This window comes from Silene latifolia, chromosome Y, assembly GCF_048544455.1.
Source record: "Silene latifolia isolate original U9 population chromosome Y, ASM4854445v1, whole genome shotgun sequence".
In the NCBI taxonomy this organism is placed as follows: Eukaryota; Viridiplantae; Streptophyta; class Magnoliopsida; order Caryophyllales; family Caryophyllaceae; genus Silene; species Silene latifolia.
In genome coordinates this window covers 401,142,596-401,170,095 of record NC_133538.1, presented here as the reverse complement: position 1 = coordinate 401,170,095, position 27,500 = coordinate 401,142,596, and the positions used below count along the sequence as shown (strand labels likewise).

The 27,500-nt window shown below is 39.3% G+C and overlaps 1 protein-coding gene and 1 non-coding gene across 2 annotated transcripts in view; both read right to left on the bottom strand.

The window, feature by feature from the left end:
• LOC141632193 (uncharacterized) overlaps positions 1-26,366 on the bottom strand; it is a 29,505-nt gene extending 3,139 nt beyond the window's left edge. Inside the window, exons 1-2 of the mRNA XM_074444759.1 lie at positions 26,291-26,366; positions 25,067-25,149 (exon numbers count right to left, since the gene is read on the bottom strand). Of these exons, the coding sequence (XP_074300860.1) occupies positions 25,067-25,149; positions 26,291-26,366 (159 nt within the window). The remainder of the gene's footprint in view (positions 1-25,066; positions 25,150-26,290) is intronic.
• LOC141634661 (small nucleolar RNA R71) lies at positions 5,085-5,191 on the bottom strand. Its single transcript, XR_012539386.1, has one exon. It is a non-coding gene; the product is annotated as a small nucleolar RNA R71 (small nucleolar RNA).
• Positions 26,367-27,500: the final 1,134 nt, after the last annotated feature.

Genomic DNA, 27,500 nt, shown 5'->3' with positions numbered 1-27,500 from the left:
TGTTTGTTGTATTTGGCCATGTTTTAAAGGTAAACGCTGAGCCATATACTTGTTTGTTGTACCTCGGACATGTTTTAAAGATAACCTCTCAGTCGGGTACTTGTTTGTAGTATTTGGACATGTTTTAAAGGTAACCGCTGAGCCAGATACTTTAGAGGTCGTGCCTTGGAAATGTTTTAAAGGTAACCGCTGAGCCAAGGTACTTAAGGACTTGTGTCTCGGACATGCTTTAAAGGTAGCCTCTTCGCCGGATGCTTTGCTTATTATGTGATGTTAGTAGTCCTATTTCATGTATTGTATGTTGTTTGGTTTTCAAAGTTGGATGTATCATATGCCTTATCTATGATTGACTACGCCTGTTTTGAATGTTAGTCTCACGTCGGAGTTCTTGCATCAAATGTTTATATTTATGATGTTCTAATATGTTCTTGTATATCTGTGTTTCGACATTTTGTGGGTGGGAGAACCTTGAGTTACTCCCCACTGACTGTGGCATTCATGTTTACATGAATGACAGGTTGTGAAGATGCTCGCGTGGGAAAGACGTGTGGGCTAGCGAGAACTAAACCCTTGGACCTTAGTTTTCTAGTTTAGAAACCCTTTATTTGTTTATTCGTGGGATATCTTTTCCCCGCCTTCTAGACTTGGGTTGTAATAACCTAAATTTGTCTATTGTAGTACTTGTTTCATTTCATTTTTGGCACCCGCGTGTTAATATTTAATTAGTAGTAAAAAGTTTTAAAAATATCATAAATTTCCGCTTTAATTTATTAGTTATATTTTCCGCTTTATCGCGGGGTGTCACAGGTGGAGGCATTCAGGCAGGGGTTGCTACCACACAGCAACTTATACAGCGAGCTCACGAAGTATCCCTGCCATACCTTCGAAGACGTACAGGCCAAAACTCTTGCTTTTATTAGGCTAGAAGAAGACAAGAGCTACAAACTTGGATCACCCAGTGGACCAAAGGATTATGAAAAGAGCAACAGGAAAAGCAACAAAGGAAACAACTACAGGCCTACTCTATATTCCAGGCCAGATCATTCAGAAGTTAACCTGGCTCATGAGTATAAAGGTAAGGCTAAAATTTTTCCACCTATTTTCGAACAAAACTTCATTGTTGATATTGCAGTATTAATCCAGAGACTTGACAACATGGGATCAGTAGTCAGATGGCCCAGGAAGTCGGAAAATCCCAACCCTAGAAGGGACAATTTCAAATGGTGCGAATTCCACATGGACATTGGACACACGATGGATGACTGTTTCACCCTGAGAAAAGAAGTGGCTTATCTGCTGAAATCCAGATACTTAAAAGACCAGATCAAGACAAAAGGCAGGAATGCGAACCAAGGCAAAGAGGATCAGGAGCACAAGCAGGATCACAGCCTCCCTCCACCACCTCCTATATATGAAGTAAAATTCATATCTGGTGGATCAGAAATCTGCGGCCTGACCAGTTCAGCAGCAAAAAAGATAGCCAGGACGCCAAGGACTGTCTCACCCTGCAAACGAGATCATATCCCAACAATCACTTTCAACGATTGTGACCTAGTAGGTATTCCTGATGTTCATCATGATGGCCTGGTAATTTCTATGAAGATTGGAACCGTTACGTACAGTAAGAAGGATCCTGGTAGATGGAGGCAGCTTAGTAAACCTGATCATGCTTGACGTGCTGAAAGCCATGAAAATTAACGAGGACCAAATCACCAAAAAATCCAGCGTCTTGGTACGGTTAAGTGGAGAGACTACAAGCACTATAAGAGAAATCCACCTTCCAATCTACGTTGAAGGAGTCTCATCCTATGAGAAATATGGAGTCCTTGATTGTCTGTCATCTTACAACACGATCTTGGGTAGACCCTGGATTCATAATGTCAAGGTCGTACCATCAACCTATCACCAGTGTATCAAGATACCGACAGACTGGGGCATAGCCACAGTCAAAGAGGATCACAAGACAGCCTAGGAATGCTACACAACAGCCTTGAAGCCTTCCAAGGCAGGTAAGTCCCTTGCATAGGATTTACAGTACCCTGTCAGGAGCACTTATGTAGCACCTCCCAGAATGGAAACAGATCAGGTAATTCTGCACCCTGAGTAACCTGACAGGTATGTTTTAGTAGGATCTGACGCCCCAGATAGTGTCAGGCCCGAACTGGTAAATTTTCTTAAAAATAAATCATCTTGGTTTGCTTGGTCACATTTTGATATGACTGGAATTAGTGCTGATATAATTAAACATAAACTCAATGTTGACTCATCTTTTAAGCCCGTACAACAGAAAAGACAAAAATTTGTAGCTGGAAGAAATGTCATAATTAATGAGGAAGTGGAAAAACTCTTGGATATGGGAATGATCAGGAAACTAATGTACCCTGAATGGCTGGCTAATGTGGTTGTTGTGCAGGAAAAGAATGGAAAGTGGAGAGTCTGTGTAGACTACACTGACCTGAACAAAGCTTGTCCCAAAGATCCATTTCCTTTACTCCATATTGATGCCATGGTAGACGCCACAGCAGGCCATGAGATGCTGACATTCATGGATGCTTCTAGTGGATTCAATCAAATAAAGATGCACCCTGCTGACCAGGAAAGTACTGCATTCATTACAGACCGAGGCATATACTGTTACTGTGACACCCTGATGTGACCATAATTAGAGCACATTTAGTCCCCGAATTAGCCTTGTTCCCATGCTTTTTAGTGCATATTTGGGTCATTTATTGTCTTTAGTTCTTTATTTTGTATATTCTTTGAGGTATTGATCCCTTGGTAGGAAAGGAGTGCAAACCTTGCATTTTCATGTCAAAATGAGACTAAATTGATTGAATTCAAATGACCAAGCATCAAGGAGAGACAAGATTGGAAGGCCTTTGTACATACTATAGTAGATGGGAAATGATGAGAAAATATCCTTGCATCCCCGAGGAAATCCCCAAGGATTTTATGAAGAAAAAGGAAGAAAAGAAGAAGAAAGCAGACTGCCCAGCAATCCGTGCGTCTTCCCCAGAAGACGCCCATCTCCATCACCACAATCCGTCCGTCTTCTCCCCAAGACGCCCGGGCAGCAGCTCCAGAAGACGCCCGGGCAGAGACCACCGAATCTGCCTGTCCCGTGCTAAAGACGACCGGATTCCAAGGCAGACCAATTTCATTTCTTCAAGCTTCAAGAAAGATGCCCATCCTTCAAAAAGACCGGCGTTTCCTTAAGTAGGGACTTAATCGTCATTTAAGCCCTTAGTTAACCCTAATTCCTACACCTAATCCCCACTATAAATACCCCATTAGTCTAATTAGAAGAGCATGTTCTTCTTAGCAATCTTTAGTGTAGTTAATATCAATCAAATCTCTCTTTAATCTTGTAATCAACAATTAATCAAGTTTTAATATAAGTTTTATTTCCTTAATCTCTCTTTTGTTCATCCTTTCTTTTGGGTAATTGAAGATTATTTTGGTTATTATTGGGAGATTGACAACCTTCCAATCAAGCATCAAGTACTTCTTTTATTCTTTGCTTTAGTATTGGAATCATTAGTATGTATAATTCTCTTAATTCCTCTTTAATTATTGTTAATCACTTTCATTTATTCATCATGTTTCACTTTGTTGGTATGATTGACAACCTTGCTAGCATGTTCAACATGATAATGAGTGAGTAGTTCCTTAGCTAGGGTTAATGGGTAATTATGGGAAACCAACATGGGGAATGATTTATCCTTAAATTAATATGCTTTCATAGTTTATTTTGCTTGCTTGTTGTGATCTCAACTCATGGACATGTTATGTTTGATGAAATGTAAGCCTATGAATCCTTGCATTTTTTACCCATCACCTATCTTTTCAATGAGACTTGTAAGACATAAACTAACTCGAGTCTCATTAGACCATGCATGTTGTTGAGTAGGGAAGACTAAGTCGACTTGTAGGTGTTGTACAATCTAATTGATTCGGCTTCGGGACCCAAACTTTCCTAGGATTTTAAGATATAAACCAACTTGATCCATCACAACAATAATTGCTTGCTTATAATTTTAGAACATGTTTGTATGATCAATTCCCTTGAATCCCCTATGACCCCATGACACCCTAGTGCTTTTTATCAATTGTTTACAACCCTTTTAATTCATCTTGCTTGTTTACTTTCATTGCTATTTAGTTTAGTGACCTTCTACATCAACCCCAATTGTGACACCCCTAAGACACCACTAGTTACAATAGAAATCTCATCTCAATTCCCGTACCTTGGGATCCGACCTTTACTTGCCTCTTTACTAATTGTAGAGTTGTTTGTGAAGCTATAAATTGTGTTTTGGTCTAGGTGCTCCTAACGACAAGTTACCGAAAAGATATAGTCCCGACCAAAAAATGGCGCCATTGCCAGGGACGGTGTTAACTTGATTTAGATTTTCTTATATTGTTATTAGTTGTGTCTTTCTTTGCCTTGGGGAAGTAAAACTCCTCAAGGTTTGTTCTAATTGTTTTCGAGTTGTTTGATATTTTGCATGTCTAGAAGGTCACACGGTGACTTGTTACCCTTTGATCGTGAAATTGAAAGAACTTTGACAACAAATAGAAGACTTGCTAGGAGAACTTTGAGAGGTATTGGTGAGGTTGTAGATATTCAACCAACTATTGAGTTCATCAACCCTTTTGCAAGAGAAGGTGAGGAGAACCCAACACAAAATACAACACAAAATCAACCCACAATGCCTAAGTTTTCATCACATTCCGTACCCACCGAGGAGAACCTACCCAATGGTACTCCCACACCACAACATCTAACAGGAAATTTTATTGCCAAATCCGCATTTATCCAATTAGTCGAAAGAAGCCAATTTGGGGGGATGCCTAGTGAAGACCCTCATTCTCATATGGAGACTTTTTGTGACTATTGTGATGCGATTTCTCAAACCGGTGTAACTCAAGACCAAATTCGATGGGTCTTATTTCCGTTTTCTTTAATTGCCACCGCGAAACAATGGTTGAAAGGCCTTGATAAGGCTACTCTCGGAATTGATTCATGGAAAAAGTTGGCTCTAGCTTTCTACAAAAAGTTCTATCCACCGGAAAATACTAACATGCTAAGAGCTCAAATCACGGGCTTTAAGCAAAGGGATGAAGAATCTTTGTATGAAGCTTGGGAGCGATTTAAGGGAATTTGTCGCTCATGTCCTCACCATGGACTTAGCGAGTGGTTCTTGGTACAACAATTTTGGAACGGTCTATATGAAGATTCAAGGAACATTCTCAACATGGGATCAAATGGAATGTTCACCGAAGTTGATGACAATCAAACATGGAACAAAATTGAGGAAATGACGGTCCATAACTCACAATATAGTAGACCTCGCAAGGCTACTAGAGGAGGAAAGCATGAAGTGGACTCCATTACTCAATTGGGTGCTCAACTTAGTTATCACATTGATACCATCAATTTGAAGTTTGAAAAAGCTATGGCTAGACTTGAAGAAGCCTCAAAATCACCAAAGCATCATGTTAATGCCATGACGGCATCTTCATCAATCCCAAGTGGGATATGTGAGAATTGTGGAACTTTGGGACATGACCAAAGTGAATGTAGGGGAACAAATGAACAAGTGAATGCTTTCCAAGCATACAAAAGTGGTACCCCTTATTCCAACTATTACAATGAAAACACCAAATTCCATCCAAATCTCTCATAATAAAGCCAAAATGTTCAAAACCCTCAAACAACATACACCCCACCTCCCATGGGAAACCAAAATCAAAGACCCTTTTATAACCAAAACCAAGGCTACCAAAATCAATCTCCATACAATCAATAAAATGACCAAGGTTTTGATGTTAAAAAAGCGGTCCTTCAAATGCAAAAAAATCAACAAGAGTTTTTCACTCAAATGCAAAAAGATAGTCAAGCAAAGGAAACCACCATCAACAACATCCTAGCTTACACCAAAATGTTGGAAACCCAATTGACCCAACTAGCATCTTCAAGTTCACAAAGACAAAAGGGGCAATTACCACCTCAAAGTAATCCCTCAAGACATGAAACGGTTAGTGCCATTCACTTGAGAAGTGGTACAAGGTATGAAGCACCGAAGAAGCAAGTTGAGGATGAAGTTGTGGAAGCTAGTGATAAAGAAGAAATTGTGCAAAACTCCAAGGATGGAGAACCATCAAAAGAAGAAATTTCAAAGAAAAATGAAGACAAGGTCAAGGAGAAGGAGCCCATTGTGATTAGACTTCCTTTTCCAAGTCGTCAAGCCAAGCCCAAATTTGATGACCAACTTGGAAAATTTATGGAAATTGTGAAGAATTTGGAAGTCTCAATTCCTTTCACGGAATTAATCAATCACGTGCCGGCCTATGCGAAATACATGAAAGACATCCTCACAAAGAAGAAGTCGATCCGGAAGCTTGAGACTATCGCTTTCACTAAGGTGAGTAGTGCAATACTTCAAGGGAGTTCACCTCCAAAACTCAAAGATCCGGGAAGCTTCTCAATACCGTGTACCATTGGCGACACCACGATCAACAAAGCCTTATGTGATCTAGGGGCTAGTGTGAGTGTTATGCTGTACTCGGTAAGTAAAAGGTTGGGGATGAGAGAGCTTAAATGCACCAATTTTACACTCCAAATGGCCGATAGATCGACGAAGACACCATTAGGGATATGGGAAGATGTTCCCGTACGAATTGGGAAATTTTTCATCCCGGTGGACTTTGTCATTGTTGACATGGAAGAAGATTTCAACATTCCGATCATTCTAGGAAGACCTTTCTTACACACCGCGGGTGCGGCGATTGATGTGAAGCATGAAGAGCTCACTCTAGAAGTGGGATATGAGAGCATAACTTTCAATCTTGACAAGACCATGAGAGCTCCCCGTTTGCATGAACCATGTTTTATGGTTGATCATTATAGCCGGAAGGATGACAGGAAGAAGTCGGAATTTCAATGGAAGAAGAAAATTGAAGATGCTCCATTCAAAGAGCAAGTGAATTGTAACAAAGAGAGCTTGAAAAGCTCACCAAAGTCAAGCAATGAAGAGGATGGCCTCATTTGCCAAAACAAGAAAATGGGAGATTTGTCTCTATCACCTCAAGAGATCTTTAGTGATCAAGTAGATGAAGTTTGTGGTCTTTGGGACGATGAGTTTGAAGGGATTTTCAATCCTTATATTGGTAATGCTATCGATCAAGACCGACAATAAGGGCAAAGATCTATTGAAGATCTTTATCATTATAATGAACAAGCTTTTGATTACTTCTTCAAGGTGTTGAGCAACATCAACAACACCTTTGGCATGCCCCCATGACATCTCACTAAGGATGAGAGTTTGGTGGAGTCCTCCCTAAATCACCATTTGTAAATATTTCTAACTCCCTAACTCGCATTTTAATTTTTACATTGCATTTTTGTCATTCTTGGATTTTTATGCCTTGATCAAGATAATAATCATTTTTGAGAGAAGTGAGGGAGGGACTAATGATTTTAATTGATGTGTAGTGCTTTAGCTTAGTGTGGGGATAGCAATTGCCTAGGCTATTCATACCTTAGTAGTGCCCCCACAATGAAGAACACGGGATTTTGAAGAATGAAAAATGACAAGGGATATGCAAGTACACGGATGGAACTGAATCCGGGTAAAAGGGGCAGAATCCGAGCGTTTTCGAGAGAATCCCCCGTCTTCAGGCAACCCGGGCGTATTTGTCAAAAGACGCCCGTCCCTCTGAGCTGAATTTTTGAAATTTTGGGACTGTTGATAAATCCGAGCGTCCTGCAAAAGAATCCGCCCGTCTCCAGAAAGACGCCCGTCCTGCAAGAAAAGACGCCCGTCTTTTTGGCTGAGAAAAACAAGAAAAATCACTGGAAAGGAATCCGCCCGTCTTCAGTGAAAGATGCCCGTCCCGCAGTTGAACAATCCGAGCGTCTTTGCTGAATGACGCCCGTCTTTAGGCGAGAATTCTCAACCCCAAATAGGCAGAATCCGAGCGTCCCGAAGGAAAGACATCCGTCTTCCCCCTGCAATTCAAATTTTTCGGGTCTTTTATAAACCCCATCCCCCATTCATTTCTTCATTCCTTCATTCAAAACACTACCCATAAACCCCAAAACTCAAAACCCTCATCCTCTCCATCACAAAAACAAGATTTCCTCAACCACATTCATCAAAATCAAATCAAATCATCCTTCTAACAAAAATTAATCACTCCTCTTCCAACAAAAATCAAACCAAGCACCAAAATCTTCAACCTTTGAGTCGATTTTTGAAATTATAAAGGCAAAGCCTTTCACCTTAAAATCGATTTGGGTATACTTGGAAATTGAAGATTTTCACTCTTTTCTTGGTTAAATCATCAGTGGCAAGGACAAAAGGAGCAACAAAGGCACCTAAGGCAAAGGCACTATAAACAAAGCAAAAGAGTCTTCAAGCAAAGAAAGCCTCATTGGCTATGGTGATAGCTAGTTCAAACTTGGAAGTGAAACAACAACAACCTCCCCTGGAAGCAACAACATCAACAACTCCAGAAATTGCTCAACTTTCGAACTATCCGGAGGTAATTTTTATCTCTAACTCCCATAGGGAAACATTTACCAAGTATGCTAGAAAATCCTTTCTATCCACCAAGTTTATTTGTGAAGATGCCTTAGATAAGTTGGGTGTCCTTGAGCAAACCAAAGCCTTCTTTGAAGCCATGGGGTTGGGAAAATTGTTTGCTACAAAAGAATTGACATACCCCTCCCTTACCTTAGAATTCTTGAGTTCTTTGAAAGTTACAAAGGTAGAGACTATGGAAAACATCGAGTTTCGCCTTGCTAATGTGAGTAGGCGCATCACCTTTGAGGAAATGGGTAAAGCATTGGGTCTTAGTCATTCACCTAGTTATTTCAAGAATGTTGGCAAGTACGACCCCGCTCCTCTTTGGGAGGCGATTTCCGGAAGGAAATTTGAGAACTATCATGCTAGTCGCGCTCTATTAGTCCACCATCTGGGCATTAGAGTGTGGTATAAGGTCATCGGGAATACCATCATTGCAAGAAAAGACACCAACCACTTTACCAAGCTCGATTGTGTTCTTCTTGAGTCGGCCTTAAACATTGGAAGGGAGTTCACCAAGCCTTTCAATTCTCTAAGGCTTTTGGTGGAAAGATGGCTAAATATTGATTGTTGGAAGCAAGGCACCACCGTTATTGTGAATGGAGGTCTAGTCACTCTTTTGGCTAAGTACTTTGATCCGAACTTCAACAAGGATAGCAATTATGTGGCGAAAAAGGGTGGTCATCTCATTGATTTGGATGCTATGATTAACAAGTACAAGTGGGTTACTCATAACCCTCTTGACACCAAATATGGGTGGCTCACTAGTGAGGCTAGATCTTTTACTTTGCCTTCTAAGTTTTGTCGTTTGAGTGTCCATCGGACCAACTACCTCTTTCCCCTCTCAAAAGAAGCCGAATACATCATCCGACAACAAAGGGGTGAAATTGAAATGCCCTCCTCTTCCATTGTCACACCACCTTATCCTTTCAAGTACCAAGAGTTCAAACCCCAAGGTGTTGAAGCAAGCAAAGATTATATGACTCTTCTTATGCAAGAGATGCACAAGCAAGCTTTTAAGGATCGGGAAGATGCTTACTTAGCCCAATATCCACCCCTCCTTCATTTAGCTAGGCAAGGACTACTTGATCCTTCATGTCCTTTGCCTAGTTGGGCGGATAGGGAAGTCTTCTTTTCGAGTGCATCTAGAGGTGAGATTCCGGGTGACGATGAGGTTGTCGGTGATGCGGTTGTTGATAGCATTGATAAAGAAGCTAGTGAAGAAGAAGAAGAGGATGATGAAAAAAGTGAACAAGAAAGTGAAGAAGGAAGTGGTGATGAGTCCACTTCTATTGAGGAAGATGATGATAATGATGATATGGTGGAAGATTAGCAAGCTTTGGAGGCTCCTACCCTCTTGAGGTTTGCTTACTTCTTTCTTTGTTTTATTTATTTATCTTGATCATGGTTGGAGTAGTCCTAGAAATATATAGGACTAACACCTCGGCCCCATTGAGTTGTTCTTATTTCATTGTTCCCATTTTTTGAAAATCCAAAATGACAAATTTAGTTTCATGCATTGCATCTTGTGTGCATGAACTACACCCAAGCTTAGGACATTAGAAATAATGTCTAACTCGGTTTGGGGAAGTACATGCATACGAAACGGGAGGTAATCTAAATTACGCTCTCCGTCATAAACAAAAAAACCATGCATCATGTAGTGTAGATTAGTGTAGCTTGCATTTAGTGTAGAATTCATGCATCATTCTTGCATGATTTCCCATCATTTTGGCCATTGAGGACAATGCCTATATTAGTGTGGGGATGGGGAATTCTAACTTAACTTTTATATTCAAAAATCCAAAAAAAAATTGAAAAATTTCGAAAAACCATAAAAATTGAAAAATTGAAAAACCAAAAACAAGTTCATTTCCTTTGTAGTATAGTCATGTATATATTGTGTTTGTTTTATCCTTGTTCACATTGATCGACTACGCCACATCCGAGACATGAGGATATTGAAGACCGCATGGTATGATCTTTCCAATCTCCTTTTTCCTCTTTATGTTAATGACTATGTGGCTCTATTTTGATTGATGCGGTATAACAATGTGAACTTAGGACTTGCATTTAGTGTATATGTCATATTAGTTGGTAGAATCATTTGCATTAGGATGTTTATATGTTAGTTGCATCATGGCATGTAGTTGCATGTTAGAAAATTTTGCGAAACCGTCTACTTAGGAAGCTTGACAAGTGTATATAGGCCCTAGTAGATGCTTTTTCTTCTTAAGACTTTGCTTGTTAGAATACTTGTAAAACACCCTAAGATGTGTCATGCTAGTATCCTTTGACCCATGGATTAAGGCCTAGTCAAGAGTACCTTGTGGTGTGATAACTCCTTGGCTACCGTTTATTCCAAGGTGACCCTTGAAACCATGCATCCATCCATCATCCATGTTCTACCACATTTTTGACATCAAAGGGAATGGGCACAAAATAAAATCAATTTGAGTTCAATGAAATGAAAAGTGAAAGAAAGTTTGCAAAAAAAAATATTCATCAAATGAAAAGAGGAGCAAAAATAGAACTCCTAAAGCTTCAAATATAAGCCACCTTCACTACATATGGGGTGACTTTGAAAATGTTCAAAAGAAAATGCAAAAGTTGAAAGTTGTCAAGTATTGAAATGCCAAAAATAAAAAAGAAATGGCAAGAAAGTGTTCTCAAATGTTAAATGCCACAAGAAATTGGGGGGAAAAACAAAAACAAAAGCAAACACCCAAAGTGAAACTCAAATATCTATCGATCCCTTTATCCATCGTATCCATTTTTGTGCATGGTAGAGAGGGGACGACCCTTCTTCTTGTCTTAGGCAAGAGGGGGAATTTCGCGATCCTCCAGTATTTCTAACACCATAGGGAGTCTATTCTTGACAAAAGTATTTAACGATTGAGGACAAAGGTACCCTAGCTTGACACAGCTTGGAGGTGATTTATTGGTATCCTTCTAGGCTTAGTAGTTTGAAGAAATTGCATCTATGAAGGAGTGTGTACCCTTGAATTGCTTCCCTTGTAGATAATTTCCGCCACTTAGATGAGGAAAGTGGCTATTCTTTTGTAGATGCATCCATTATTTGATTTTGTGTGCTTAATGTTTGAATGTATCGCCATTTTGGCAAGACCCACCTTGCCTTGCAAGAAGGCATCCTACCTCATGGTTGTCTTGTTGTGAGTTGAAGGGGCAGAGTGAGACCCGCTAATTGTCTCATATCGGCTATGTTACTAGGTTAGTTTAAATAATGGTCCTAGTCTTTGTCACCTCTTTACTCGGGACGAGCAAAGGTTCGGTTTGGGGATATTTGATGTGACCATAATTAGAGCATATTTAGTCCCCGAATTAGCCTTGTTCCCATTCTTTTTAGTGCATATTTGGGTCATTTATTGTCTTTAGTTCTTTGTTTTGTATATTCTTTGAGGTTTTTATCCCTTGGTAGGAAAGGAGTGCAAACCTTGCATTTTCATGGCAAAATGAGACTAAATTGATTGAATTCAAATGACCAAGCATCAAGGAGAGACAAGATTGGAAGGCCTTTGTAGATACTATAGTAGATGGGCAATGATGAGAAAAGATCCTTGCATCTCCGAGGAAATCCCCAAGGATTTTAGAAGAAAAAGTAAGAAAAGAAGAAGAAAGTAGACTGCCCAGCAATCCGTGCGTCTTCCCCAGAAGACGCCCGTCTCCATCACCACAATCCGTGCGTCTTCTCCCCAAGACGCCCGGGCAGCAGCTCCAGAAGACGCCCGTCTTCTCCACAAGACGCCCGGGCAGAGAGAACCGAATCCGCCCGTCCCGTGCTAAAGACGCCCGGATTCCAAGGCAGACCAATTTTGTTTCTTCAAGCTTCAAGAAAGATGCCCATCCTTCCAAAAAGACCGGCGTTTCCTTAAGTAGGGACTTAATCGTCATTTAAGCCCTTAGTTAACCCTAATTCCTACACCTAATCCCCACTATAAATAACTCATTAGTCTAATTAGAAGAGCATGTTCTTCTTAGCAATCTTTAGTGTAGTTAATATCAATCAAATCTCTCTTTAATCTTGTAATCAACAATTAATCAAGTTTTAATATAAGTTTTATTTCCTTAATCTCTCTTTTGTTCATCCTTTATTATGGGTAATTGAAGATTATTTGGGTTATTATTGGGAGATTGACAACCTTCCAATCAAGCATCAAGTACTTCTTTTATTCTTTGCTTTATTATTGGAAATATTAGTAGGTATAATTCTCTTAATCCCTCTTTAATTATTGTTAATCACTTTCATTTATTCATCATGTTTCACTTTGTTGGTATGATTGACAACCTTGCTAGCATGTTCAACATGATAATGAGTGAGTAGTTCCTTAGTTAGGCTTAATGGGTAATTAGGGAAAACCAACATCGGGAATGATTCATCCTTAAATTAATATGATTTCATAGTTTATTTTGCTTGCTTGTTGTGATCTCAACTCATGCACATGTTATGTTTGATGAAATGTGAGCCTATGAATCCTTGCATTTTTTACCCATCACCTATCTTTTCAATGAGACATGTAAGACATAAACTAACTCGAGTCTCATTAGACCATACATGTTGTTGAGTAGGGAAGACTAAGTCGACTTGTAGGTGTTGTACAATCTAATCGATTCGGCCCCGGGACCCAAACTTTCCTAGGATTGTAAGATATAAAACAACTCGATCCATCACAACAATAATTACTTGCTTATAATTTGAGAACATGTTTGTATGATCAATTCCCACGAATCCCCCATGACACCCTAGTGCTTTTTATCAATTGTTTACAACCCTTTTAATTCATCTTGCTTGTTTACTTTCATTGCTATTTAGTTTAGTGACCTTTTACATCAACCCCAATTGTAACACCCCTAAGACACCACTAGTTGCAATAGAAATCTCATCTCAATTCCCGTCCCTTGGGATCTGACCTTTACTTGCCTCTTTACTAATTGTAGAGTTGTTTGTGAAGCTATAAATTGTGTTTTGGTCTAGGTGCTCCTAACGAGAAGTTACCGAAAAGATATAGTCCCGACCACACCCAGCGATAACGCGGAAAATATAACTTATAAAATTCAAACGGAAATTTGGAAGTTTTTGAAACTTTTAGAAATTAAAGCGCGGGTTCATTAAAATCCAAAACATAAATAAAGAATGTGGAAATAAAGTTTAAATTATACAAACGTGATAGTCAAGGTGAGGGAAAATATATCCCTCGAATGGCAATACAATAAAAGGTGAGTCTAAGCAATTCTAATGAACCGACAACAACGCCATAGTGCTCGCTAGCTCACAAATGTCTTCACCCCATAGATGCACCAACTAATACTTGTCATTCATGTAAACATGAACGCCACAGTCAGTGGGGAGTAACTCAAGGTTCTCCCAGCCACAAAATGTCAAAATGAACATAACAAAGAACTAAAGCAGGTAAGTCGTATAAGATACTTACAAAAGATAAGAATATAAAATTATATGTAAATATGGCAATCAAATGAGATGGAAAAATATAGATCAACATTAGCATAAAAGAGACTCATTATTCATGTGAAATAATAAATAAATATGAAACATAAGAATACGGTCATTTATGCAAAAGCACGCATTTCAAGGAACTACAACATAGATGTGAGATTATAATCTAAATCATGTGAAACAGTTAAGTAAGGGGGTCAATCAATGCAAGTTACAAGAATAGAAACCGTAGCCATTATTTGGAAAACCACTAAGCAAACATTGCACGGGACGTGGCTACTAATGTCACATTCATAATTATGGCTTGCATCTCACCATAAGAACGGATGGGAACATCAATCCCGACGATCATATCGCAACTAGAGGGCTTATAGCTCACCCCTAGTATCCGATAGGACCAAGTCAAACAACACATGAAAGACAAATATCAATATCTATAACCAAGCATGACCTTTACTACTCATATATAAATATATAATGCCCCTAGTAGGACGACAATGGTACTCCCAAGACTCAGTCCTAGTCTATATCTGGCCAGACTCTCAGGACAACACAGTTCCCGATTCGACATGCGGCAGGACAGTCCGCATCCAAGACCCGAACCCTAAATCGGAAATCGAGAACCCACAATCGGCAGGACAATCCGAAAGAGGCGGAAGATATGAGCTAAACCCACAATCGGCAGGACAGTCAGAAAGAGGCGTAAAGATAAGTCAAGCAATACGGTATAGCATAGAGGCATTATCAAGAATACGACTCAACCAAGCGATAAGAATCAACTTGGAAAGAGACTACTACAAGTAATGAACCGATGATAATCCAAGTGAGACATTTCATGCCATATCATAATGATGAATATGAATAAGTAACCCATCTCCTCAATATTTGTCACTTGAATAAAAATGTAAACAAACTGACATAAACCATTTAGGATGAGCAAATAAGCATTCAATCATAAATGACTCAATTTAATTAAACAAGTAGAATAATTCACTCATATTTAAGATACGATAAATAAATGAGAATGAACGGATTAAAAATTCATATCATAGGTAAATGAGACATTTCATGAAATTTTGACTTGAATAAATAATAAATTCCACATTTGTGATTATTGTGAGAAAAATATATGAATGAACGATATTTAACGAATTAAGTCATAAGGCATGAGAGGAGATTTAAATCATTCGAATGACCAACTTGCACCAAAACCATCCGTAACTACTACTCAAGGAGCTAATTAGTAACACCCACACATGGCCCTACAGCTAACCATACACGGATTCAACCCGTGCCCCTCGCCAGGCCACTGCCCAGGCTATGGCCAGACCACCAGACTCGCCAAAACCAGGCCACAGTACAACCTTCGCAGACTACCAACAGTCCCCTGCACCGAACCAAACAGCCACCATCACTACTCTAAATTGCAGCCATGCTAAACCAAACCTTAATCCATGCTGAAATAGGACGTAGCCCATGCACAACCAGGCCATACGACCCCAGCATAGTCCCCAAACCGAGGCCAACACTAACCAAAAGACGGGTTTAACACATAGAATACGACCTAGCCAAATTACGACCCTAACATGGAAATGTAAGGTAAAAGCACACATTTTTATCGGCCCATAAAGAACGCATAAAACAGTCGCCCATCAGCATATAACCGCCTGCTCAGTCGCATCAAAACAGTCCTAAACCCTGTACTAAAACGCCCCAAAACAGGGCTCACAAAACCCCCTGTCGCGGTTCCAAACTAAAATCGACAGTCCATACCAGCTAAGTTTCCAGACGGAACATAAAGTAGGATTGAGACGAAAATAAAACGCAGCTAAACATGAATAACACTCACCAAGCTTAACTTAATCAAACTCGAAAAATCCATGTAAAACAGTTCGATTCAAACGATATTTGGGGACAAAAATTAACACCGCGACCTCACGAATAACAACGGGCGAATCCGAGCAAAAGACAGAATTGATGCGATAAAATTGAGCATACAAATAGGGGAAAGAAAAAAGAATCGAGCTTTATCAAACAACAACACAACAAGCGACACAAAAGACGGGAATTTTGACATTTGTCGAGTAACCTATCACCGTTACCTTATAACTTCTTCAACCGAGTGAGTCGTCCAGAATTCCCGTCTGGGTCCTCGAGTCCATCATCTAGCACAAGAATGAGTTGGTTTTTCTGCTGAACCACGGTTTCTACAAGACGGGTCAAAAACGAAACTCGACAAGAACTCGGCTTTCTTACCTAGAATGAAGGAGGAAGGAGAGGGGAAGCTAATGGTACAAAAATCATGGAATTTGGTTGAGAAACGGAGATGAAATCTGGGTTTTGAGATCGAAAAAAATGGTGGTGCTGTGTTTTGTTGGTGCCGCTGTTCATCCGAAATAAAGGAGAAGAAGGAAAGAAAGAGTGAGGGGGACGGGTGGGGTATGAGTGTATTATATGTATATAATAATAATAATAATAATAATAATAATAATAATAATAATAATAATAATAATTATAATATATAATAATAATAATAATTATAATTATATAAAGGTAAAGTGTAAGAGGGTAGATGAGCGTGTTGTCAATTTTCGATTCGTCCGAGTTTAGAGTAGGTAAAAAGTGAAATGTGACTGTCTAATATTAGACGGAATTTAAAACGGAAAGTATTATTATTAGTGTCACTATTACTGTCCGACCAAAAATGTGTATACATATATTCTTATATAAATTATGTCTCAAAAATATAATTTAATAATACGTATTTTTATATAAATGAGTTTTTATATATATTACTTTTATGAAAATCGTGTTTGAAATAACATTAATTAAATTGAATAATTCAAAAATATAAAATAGAGTGATTAAACGGTTTAATAAATTATAATGGTCAAAATGGGAATTTCACGGGTGTTACAATCACCCCATCTTTTAAAAAGTTTCGTCCTCGAAACTTGAAAGTAGAAATGAAAGGTCATAAAAATAAAATTGGACCTTTTGAAATCGGCAACCAAAACGTTAAAAGGTTACTTATCGTAAGTATTAAAATTCTCTCAAAAGATTCAAATAAAATTTTCCGACAGAACCAGATTCTCATCAAAGGAACAGAAGTGCTCACGTTGCGCATTCAAGAACATCACATTCCGCAAAGATATGGTCAAAAGCAAATCATTTGTATAAATCAAAATTCGTGGTACTTTCAAAAACGTAAATGAAAAGTTTTCAAAAGTATAAGTCTCATTCATGGAACGAAATTGCTCTTGTTGTGCACACAAGAACGCTAACTTTCCAAGTCAAAGACAAATTTAAAACAAAAATCATTCGCCGACAAGCGTAGAACAAGTTATTAAACGTCTCTAATAACGAGTTCTAACATCCAATCAACGTTAAAATCAGAAGAAAAAGGTAATCTACTCAAATTTTCTTTCACAAAAGAGAATATAAAAATAAAACTTTCACTTTTAAACTCAAAAGGGAGTCAAGTTGTGAAAGGATAACATCAAACTTTGACAAAGAAATCATAAATAGATCAAGGTTAACAGAAATTGGGTAAAATGTAAAGAAATCTCGGGTTTAGTCCTTAAAATAATGATAAATAAGTTTATATTCAAAGAACAAGTAGGGAGCTAAATCAAATTTTCATTTTCAACCCTTTTAAAATAGGTAAATTTCGTAAGAGTAATATAGGTTCTTAACAACGAATCACAAATGGTAGCTTGAAATATTTAGAAATTGTATGAAATGAAAAGCAATTTAGACAACATAAATACAAAGTACGCTAAGAGGGTCCAAACTTTACCAACAAAAGAGTTATGATGAACTTCCTAGGGTAAGAATTGAAGTCAGGTCAACAAGGATGTCAAAGATAGAGTTTCACAGGTTACGAGTACCAAACTTAAAGGAGGAGAATGATAAAGCGAGAAAGAGAGGTATGAACGGTAACACTTAAGGTTAAAGAAGAAAGGAATTAGACAACAAGGAAATGCCAGGTACTCAAACCTCAAACAACAACATCATCCTAAACGGTTCCAAAAGCTTCCTAACAACAAAGTTTATAACCACATCACTCCCCAAGGATTTCCTCAAAACACTTACGTTATCTCATCCTAAGTTATTCCATGTAACAAGGTACTTCACTATAAGTGTGATTTCACCACTCCAAATCCCCATACATGTACAAACAACTTCCACAAGACCAAGGTTCAAGTTCCAACAAGGCTATACTCATATCCAACCAGTGTCAACCATGAGTTTCTCAAAATGGTAAAACCCTCAATCAAAAATCCGAATTCAAAAGAACTTTTGCATATTCTATCATCCCAAGGAGATCTTGTTATACTCTTGAAACCTAAAGCATCGATGGTTACATTCTCCAAGTTATGAGACAACCACCCAAAACATCTAACTCATCTCAGCTCAACATCTATCGATCCTAACTTATAATTACATCTCCAAGAATTCTGGCTACTAATCCTCATTACTGCAAAGCGAACACTCAAATGTGATTCCAAAACTAACAACAACTCTCCCCTAACATGATTCTTATGTAATTATCATAACACTCACAAAAGTATACCGACTATGCTAACCTCAAGCTCAACTCAAACTTCCAAGTAACACTTTCATCACCAATGACCAACAACGTCCTAGAGGTGTTTCCTCCCAAGCTCTCATCATAAACTCTACGCCATGTCAAAGCCCCAAGCAACAATACTCGAGTTACCAAATTCTCAAATTCCAAGTATAAACAACAAGGCTAAGTTCTATAACCTTAGTAGCATATGCAACTCACACTTTACAACACTAATAATTCCATTAATCAAGCACACTCACTTCATGTGAAGCAACTAAGCATAAAAAAAAAACATCCAGGTATCTCCTACCACACTAGCTAAGTCTTTATAACATCACAACCTCTCAAAGCTAGGGTTATAGGTCAACCACAACAAACTCCACAAACCAAGTTATCCAACCAAGGTTAACATCCCACACAAGAAAGAGAACTATCTAAAAGGCGTAAAAGAAAGATTAGCAAGGAACAGAGGACAAGTTGGGAGGGTACAAGAGTAACTCCCAAGGAAAAAGAAAAGAGAGTTTAGAAGAAGAAATAAACATTAAGAAGTAAAGAATGAGGTAGGGTACACAATGAATGTGAAATATCCTCGAGGAAGTAGAAGCATTCTTCAAAGGTTGAACAAATCTTCAGTTTTCGGCATTAGGCACCAAGTCTTGATCCCAACACGAGTAAGCTCATGGTTTGTCGATCCAAGGCCACAAAAACAGATGACAATCAACAAACATGTTAGAACCTACCACGAATCATACACAAAGAGACTGCCAACTTAGGTCCTTATTTCTACCCATCTCTCATTCATTATTCAAGGTCAAGTTCAAATTTAAATTGGGGTACACGTGTGTGCGTCGGGAGCAACATAGGCTCTGATACCAACTGTGACACCCAGCGATAGCGCGGAAAATATAACTTATAAAATTCAAGCGGAAATTTGGAAGTTTTTGAAACTTTTAGAAATTAAAGCGCGGGTTCATTAAAATCCAAAACATAAATAAGGAGTGTGGAAATAAAGTTTAAATTATACAAACGTGATAGTCAAGGTGAGGGAAAATATATCCCTCAAATGACAATACAATAAAAGGTGAGTCTAAGCAATCCTAATGAAACGACTAAAAGGCCAAAGTGCTCGCTAGCTCACACATGTCTTCACCCCATAGATGCACCAACTAATATCTGTCATTCATGTAAACATGAACACCACAGTTAGTGGGGGAGTAACTCAAGGTTCTCCAAGCCACAAAATGTCAAAATGAACATAACAAAGAACTAAAGCAGGTAAGTCATATAAGATACTTACAAAAGATAAGAATATCAAATTATATGTAAATATGGAAATCAAATGAGATGGAACAATATAGATCAACATTAGCATAAAAGAGACTCATTATTCATGTTAAATAATTAATAAATATGAAACATAAGAATACGGTCATTTATGCAAAAGCACGCATTTCAAGGAACTACAACATAGATGTGAGATTCGAATCCAAATCATGTGAAACAGTTAAGGGGGCCAATCAATGCAAGTTACAAGAATAGAAACCGTAGCCATTATTTGGAAAACCACTTAGCAAACATTGCACGGGACATGGCTACTAATGTCACATTCATACTTATGACTTGTATCTCACCATAAGCACGGATGGGAACATCAATCTCGACGATCATATCGCAACTAGAGGGCTTATAGCTCACCCCTAGTATCCGATAGGACCAAGTCAAACAACACATGAAAGACAAATACCAATATCTATAACCAAGCAAGACCTTTACTACTCATATATAAATATATAATTCCCCTGATAGGAAGACAATGGTACTCCCAAGACTCAGTCCTAGTCTAAATCTGGCCAGACTCTCGGGACAACACAGTTCCCGATTCGACATGCGGCAGGACAGTCCGCATCCAAGACCCAAACGCTAAATCGGAAATCGAGCACCCACAATCGGCAGGACAGTCCGAAAGAGGCGGAAGATATGAGCTAAACCCACAATCGGCAGGACAGCCCGAAAGAGGCGTAAAGATAAGTCAAGCAATACGGTATATCATAGAGGCATTATCAAGAATACGACTCAACCAAGCGATACGAATCAACTTGGAAAGAGACTACTACAAGTAATGAACCGATGATAATCCAAGTGAGACATTTCATGCCAGATCATAATCATGAATATGAATAATTAACCCATTTCTTCAATATTTGTCACTTGAATAAAAATGTAAACAAACTGACATAAACCATTTAAGATGAGCAAACAAGTATTCAATCATAAATGACACAATTTAATTAAACAAGTAGAATAATTCACTCATATTTGAGATACGATAAATAAATGAGAATGAACGGATTAAATATTCATATCATAGGTAAATGAGACATTTCATCAAATTTTGACTTGAATAAATAATAAATTCAACATTTATGATTATTGTGAGAAAAATATATGAATGAACGATATTTAACGAATTAAGTCATATAAGGCATGAGACGAGATTTAAATCATTCGAATGACCAACTTGCGCCAAAACCATCCATAACTACGACTCAAGGAGCTAATTAGTAACACCCACACATGGCTCTATAGCTTACCATACACGGACTCAACCCGTGCCCCCCGCCAGGCCACTGCCCAGGCCATGGCCAGACCACTAGACTCGCCAAAACAAGGCCACGGTACTGCCTTCGCAGACTACCAACAGTCCCCTGCACCGAACCAAACAGCCACCATCACTACTCTAAATTGGAACCATGCTAAACCAAACCTTAATCCATGCTGAAACAGGCCGTAGCCCATGCATAACCAGGCCATACGACCCCAGCATAGTCCCCAAACCGAGGCCAACACCAACCAAAAGACGGGTTTAACACATAGAATACGACCTAGCCAAATTACGACCCTAACATGGAATTGTAAGGTAAACGCACACATTTTTATCGGCCCATAAACAACGCATAAAACAGTCGCCCATCAGCATATAACTGCCTGATCAGTCGCATCAAAACAGTCCCAAACCCTGTATTAAAACGCCCCAAAACAGGGCTCACAAAACCCCCTGTCGCGGTTCCAAACTAAAATCGACAGTCCATACCAGCTAAATTTCCAGACGGAATATAAAGTAGGATTGAGACGGTAATAAAACGCAGCTAAACATGAATAACACTCACCAAGCTTAACTTAACCAAACTCGAAAAATCCATGTAAAACAATTCGATTCAAATAATATTTGGGGACGGGAATTAACACCGCGACCTCACCAATAACAATGAGCGAATCCGAGCAAAAGACAGAGTTGATGCGATAAAATTGAGCTTACAAATAGGGGAAAGTAAAAAGAATCGAGCTTTATCAAACAAGAACACAACAAGCGACACAAAAGACGGGAATTTCGACATTTGTCGAGTAAACTATCACCGTTACCTTATAACTTCTTCAACGGAGTGAGTCGTCCAGAATTCTCATCTGGGTCCTCGAGTCCATCATCTAGCACAAGAATGAGTCGGTTTTTCAGCTGAACCGCGGTTTCTACAAGACGGGTCAAAAACGAAACTCGACAAGAACTTGACTTTCTTACCTAGAATGAAGGAGGAAGGAGAGGGGAAGCTACTGGTACAAAAATCATGGAATTTGGTTAAGAAACGGAGATGAAATCTGGGTTTTGAGATCGAAAAAAATGGTGGTGTTGTGTTTTGTTGTTGCCGCTGTTCATCCGAAATAAAGGAGAAGAAGGAAAGAAAGAGTGAGGGAGACGGGTGGGGTATGAGTGTATTATATGTATATATAATAATTATAATTATAATAATAATAATAATAATTATATGAAGGTAGAGTGTAAGAGGGTAGATGAGCGTGTTGTCAATTTTTGATTGGTCCGAGTTTAGAGTAGGTACAAAGTGAAATGTGACTGTCTAATGTTAAACGTAATTTAAAACCGAAAGTATTATTATTAGTGTCACTATTACTGTCCGACCAAAAATGTGTATACATATATTCTTATATAAATTATGCCTCAAAAATATAATTTAATAATACGTATTTTTATATAAATGAGTGTTTATATATATTACTTTTATGAAAATGGTGTTTGAAATAACATTAATTAAATTGAATAATTCAAAAATATAAAATAGAGTGATTAAACGGTTTAATAAATTATAATTGTCAAAATGGGAATTTCGCGGGTGTTACAGTTACACTGCCATGCCTTTCGGCCTGAAGAATGCAGGGGCAACGTACCAGCGCCTGGTCAACATGATGTTTAAAGACCAAATAGGTGATATCATGGAGGTGTACATAGACGACATGGTGGTAAAATCCAAAAATGCAAAAGACCATGTGAAGCATCTATAAATAACATTCGAAATATTGCAGAAATACAACATAGAAGCCAGCCCTGAACAGATAAAAGCTATCCTGGAACTACAATCACCCAAATATGTCAAGGATATCCAAAAATTGACAGGCCGGTAGCTGTCCTAAACCGTTTCATATCAAGATCCTCTGAGAGGTGCAAAACATTTTATAACCTCCTCGGAAAGAATAAAAAATTCCAATGGACGGATGAACATGAGACAACCTCTCAAGACCTGAAATCTTATCTATCATCTCCACCCTTACTGGCTAAACCAGAGAAGGAAGAACCCCTGTCAGTATACTTATCCGTTACTGACACAACAGTCAGTGCAATCCTAGTAAAAGAATAGGATGGCCAATAACACCCGGTTTATTATGTAAGTAAAAGCCTGCTGGATGCTGAGATGAGGTATGGATTACTTGAGAAATATGTTTTAGCTTTGATCATGTCATGTATTAAATTGCGACCTTATTTTGAAAGCTACCCCATTATAGTCAGGACCAACCTCCCCATAAAATCTGTCCTACGTAAGCCTGAATTATCAGGCAGGATGGACAAATGGTCAGTGCAAATTAGCACACACGATATCTCCTTTGAACCCAGGGCGGCGATCAAATCGCAGGCCCTAGCAGACTTTGTGGCTGACTTTAGCCCTAACCTGGAACCTGACCTTAAAAAAGAGGTCAACCAATTAGAAAATAAAACCCAGACCAAGAATGGACCTTGTTTATAGATGGGGCATCCAACGCCAGGGCGACAGGGTTAGGATTAGTGCTCAAATCACCACAAGGATATATGTTAGCACATGCTATAAGCTGTGAGTTTAAAGCTACAAACAATGAAGCAGAATATGAAGCTCTGATAGCAGGCTTAAATGTATGTCTAGACCTCGGTGTTCAAAACCTAAAGGTAAAAACTGATTCACTTCTAATCGTTAATCAAATAAAGGGAATTTATACGGCTAAGGATGCAAAAATGATTTCGTATTTAGAATATGCAAAAAACCTTACCACTACATTTGCTTTATTTGATATAGATCAAATATCAAGAGACTTGAGCACCCAGGCTAATGCTTTGGCCAGCCTAGGTTCAAATTTCACCCCTACAGTTTTCGATAAAATACCAATTGTTCATTTATTAGAGCCGGCCATCAGTAAGCTTGAACAAGTGAACCCTATCACATAGGATAGTAATTCTTGGACCAAACCCTATTATGATTGGTTTCTCCGAGGAATATTACCTCAGGGTAGACGCGAAGCAAGGGCTCTTAAAATTAGAGCTTCAACTTATGCTATTATCAATAACACTCTATTCAAGAGATCGCAGGCTGGACCATACCTGAGATGCTTGGAGCCTGACGAAGCCAAAATAGTACTTCAAGAAATACATGATGGACACTGTGGTAACCACAAAGGAGGAAAGAGCCTGGCAAGTAAAGTTCTCAGGACAGGCTACTACTGGCTTACACTGAGGGCTGACTGCCTGGAATATTCATCAAAATGCGAAGCCTGCCAAGTCCATGCACCAATCATACATTAGCCATCTGAGCTCCTTCATTCAATTTCCGCACCCTAGCCATTCATAAAGTAGGGCATGGATATTGTGGGAAAACTGCATGTAGCTCCAGGACAAAAAGTATTCATGTTGGCTATGACCGATTACTTCTCCAAATGGATTGAGGCTGACACTTTCAGGCAAGTAACTGAAAAAGAAGTAATATCCTTCATCAGGACAAACATCATTTAAAGATATGAAGTACCATCAGAAATAGTATGTGATAATGGAACCCAATTTGTGGGGAAAAACACCCAAGCATTTTGCCAAGAATGGAATATCAACCTGGTAACGTTAACTCCTGGATACCCAAAAGCTAATGGCCAAGCCAAATCCAGCAACAAGGTAGTCATAAGCTGCTTAAAAAAGAAGCTAAAAAGAAGATGAGGCAGATGGGCTGAGGAACTTCCATTAGTACTATGGGCGGACATGACAACTCCAAAGACATCAACATGCCAAACACCTTATTCCTTGGTGTACGGCTGTGAAGCTGTCATTCCTGCAGAAGTACGGGTGCCAACATCAAGGTACAGCCTGAACAATGTAGAAACAAACAGAAACCTGATGCAAGATAACCTGGTTTTAACAGAAGAGCTAAGAGATGCTGCCAAAATCAGGATATCATCATAACAAAAAGCAGTTGCCAGGACTTACAACAAAAATGTCAAAATCAGAGTCTTCAGGGTAGGAGACATTGTCTTACGCAAAGGTTTTCCGAATAAAAAAGAAAAATCAGCTAGCAAGCTGGCCCCCACATGAGAAGTCCCTTACTTAATTGATTCAATTGTTGGACAGGGAGCATACAGGCTCCAAACACTAGAAGGAGAAAGGATCCCAAGATCCTGGAATGTAACCCATTTAAAATTATTCCATATGTAAAAACCAGATCAGTCTACAATCAGGTACAAACTCATATCATTACTCAACCTGATGTGCTACCTGAAAAATTACGGGTTTATATGCTTTGTATGCAACTCATATCTATATATTTAACTATCCCATTTTCTCTCACTTTTTTGAATCCTGAACAATTATACATGATAGATGTTTATATGCATAAATATTCAGGATTGATGGCTACTCTACTATATATCAAATTCTGAAATAAAACTTTGCACTTAACTGTGCCTGACGAGTTGTAACCATCACCGGATACAGTAAATGCCAGGACCAAGCAGGCATGAAATAGTTGCCTGACCTCACTAGGTTTACTGCCAATGTTTACAAACGGCTGGACGCAGCAATACAGGTGCAAGGGTGTTCTCTCCCGACCATCAGTCTAAAAGCCCTCCTTACAGGCCGAATACCAAGCCTTCCAGTCAGGCAGGGGACATAAGCCCTCCTGACAAGACGGTTTTCCCACCCCTTCAACCATTATGGCAAAAAATCATACTTGGTTGAATTACTCACGACAGTTCAAATAACAGGATAAATCAAAAATACTTTGCAGGTTAACCAAACAAAAATTTTGACAGCTCCAACAGGATTAGAAAAAGAAAAACTCACAGGCTCAAGCAAAGTCAAAAAAGCAAAATCAGCCAAAAAAGGCCACCATGCCTATATTAATAAAGCCCTTCCCCCCTGGGGCAAAGGCACCAAAATATTTATAGAGGCCAGGGATAGTCTCCCCGACCTGAATAGAGACAGAAAAAGAAAATAAAATTGTTCGTCCAGGGACATCCCCTCTGGATGGGCCAAATACCAACTAAGAAAATCAAACTACTGCTTCTCCTTGGAAACAGTACCACTAATTCTACCCCTGGCCGGATCAGCATCAACATCTTGCTCCCCTGGAGAGTCCACCTCTTGTTCATTTCCCATGTTATGCAGGTCAGGATACTTTGAAGTAGCAAAAGCCATCTCAGCTTCAGGGTTCCATTTTTCCCTAGCCTCAACAAGCTCTGACATGGCAGCAACCTTCCCCTTAATATAGAAATAGAGGGAAGCATCATCAAGCTTGAACTCCAATTCATCCCTCTCCTGGGTGAGCTCTTTATTCCTATCTAAAGCTTCGTGCAAGAGCCGCTTACTCGAATCTGCCTCAGGCTTTTGAGAATCGTTGCCCCTTGGTTTTCCCTCGGAGTGATTAGGTGCTAATGAGTAAGGCCACAATCTTTAGTCGATAAGTAAGGATTGCAATGATGAGAGTCATTAGCGAAGAAATCCGCTTGCTAGTGAGTTATCACAAAGACCAAGCCGATGATGCGCTGATGTATGGGTAGTCATAATATTGTGTCCCGAACCGATTATTGAGCGTTGTTTGATCACCATGTAATCTAATCGATGCTTTGTTTCTCGATTGCCGATTCTGATACGCCTTGAGCCGGGTTGTCCCTCGTCCCTCGGAATGTCCCTCGGAATGTCCCTCGGTTTTCGACGCTACATGTGCCTTGAAAGGGTCGGACCCCCGCAGCCACGGAGCTTTATTGATCCTAGTGCGTTAGGGGGAAATGTCCTGGACAATGCATTGTTGCTCGGAATGTCCCTCGGTTTTCGACGCTACATGTGCCTTGAAAGGGTCGGACCCCCGCAGCCACGGAGCTTTATTGATCCTAGTGCGTTAGGGGGAAATGTCCTGGACAATGCATTGTGGCTCGGAATGTCCCTCGGTTTTTGACGCTACATGTGCCTTGAAAGGGTCGGACCCCCGCAGCCACGGAGCTTTATTGATCCTAGTGCGTTAGGGGGAAATGTCCTGGACAATGCATTGTTGCTCGGAATGTCCCTCGGTCTGTGCGGCTATGATGGGTTTGTTGGAAATCGGCTTTTGAGAATTGTTGCCCCTTGGTTTTACCTCGGAGTGATTAGGTGCTAATGAGTAAGGCTACAATCTTTAGTTGCGAAGTACGGATTGCAATGTGGAAGCCTAATTAGCGAAGAAGTCCGCTTGCTAGTGAGTATACTCACCAAGACCAAGCCGATGATGCGCTAATCGAAATAGTACTGTTGCGTCCG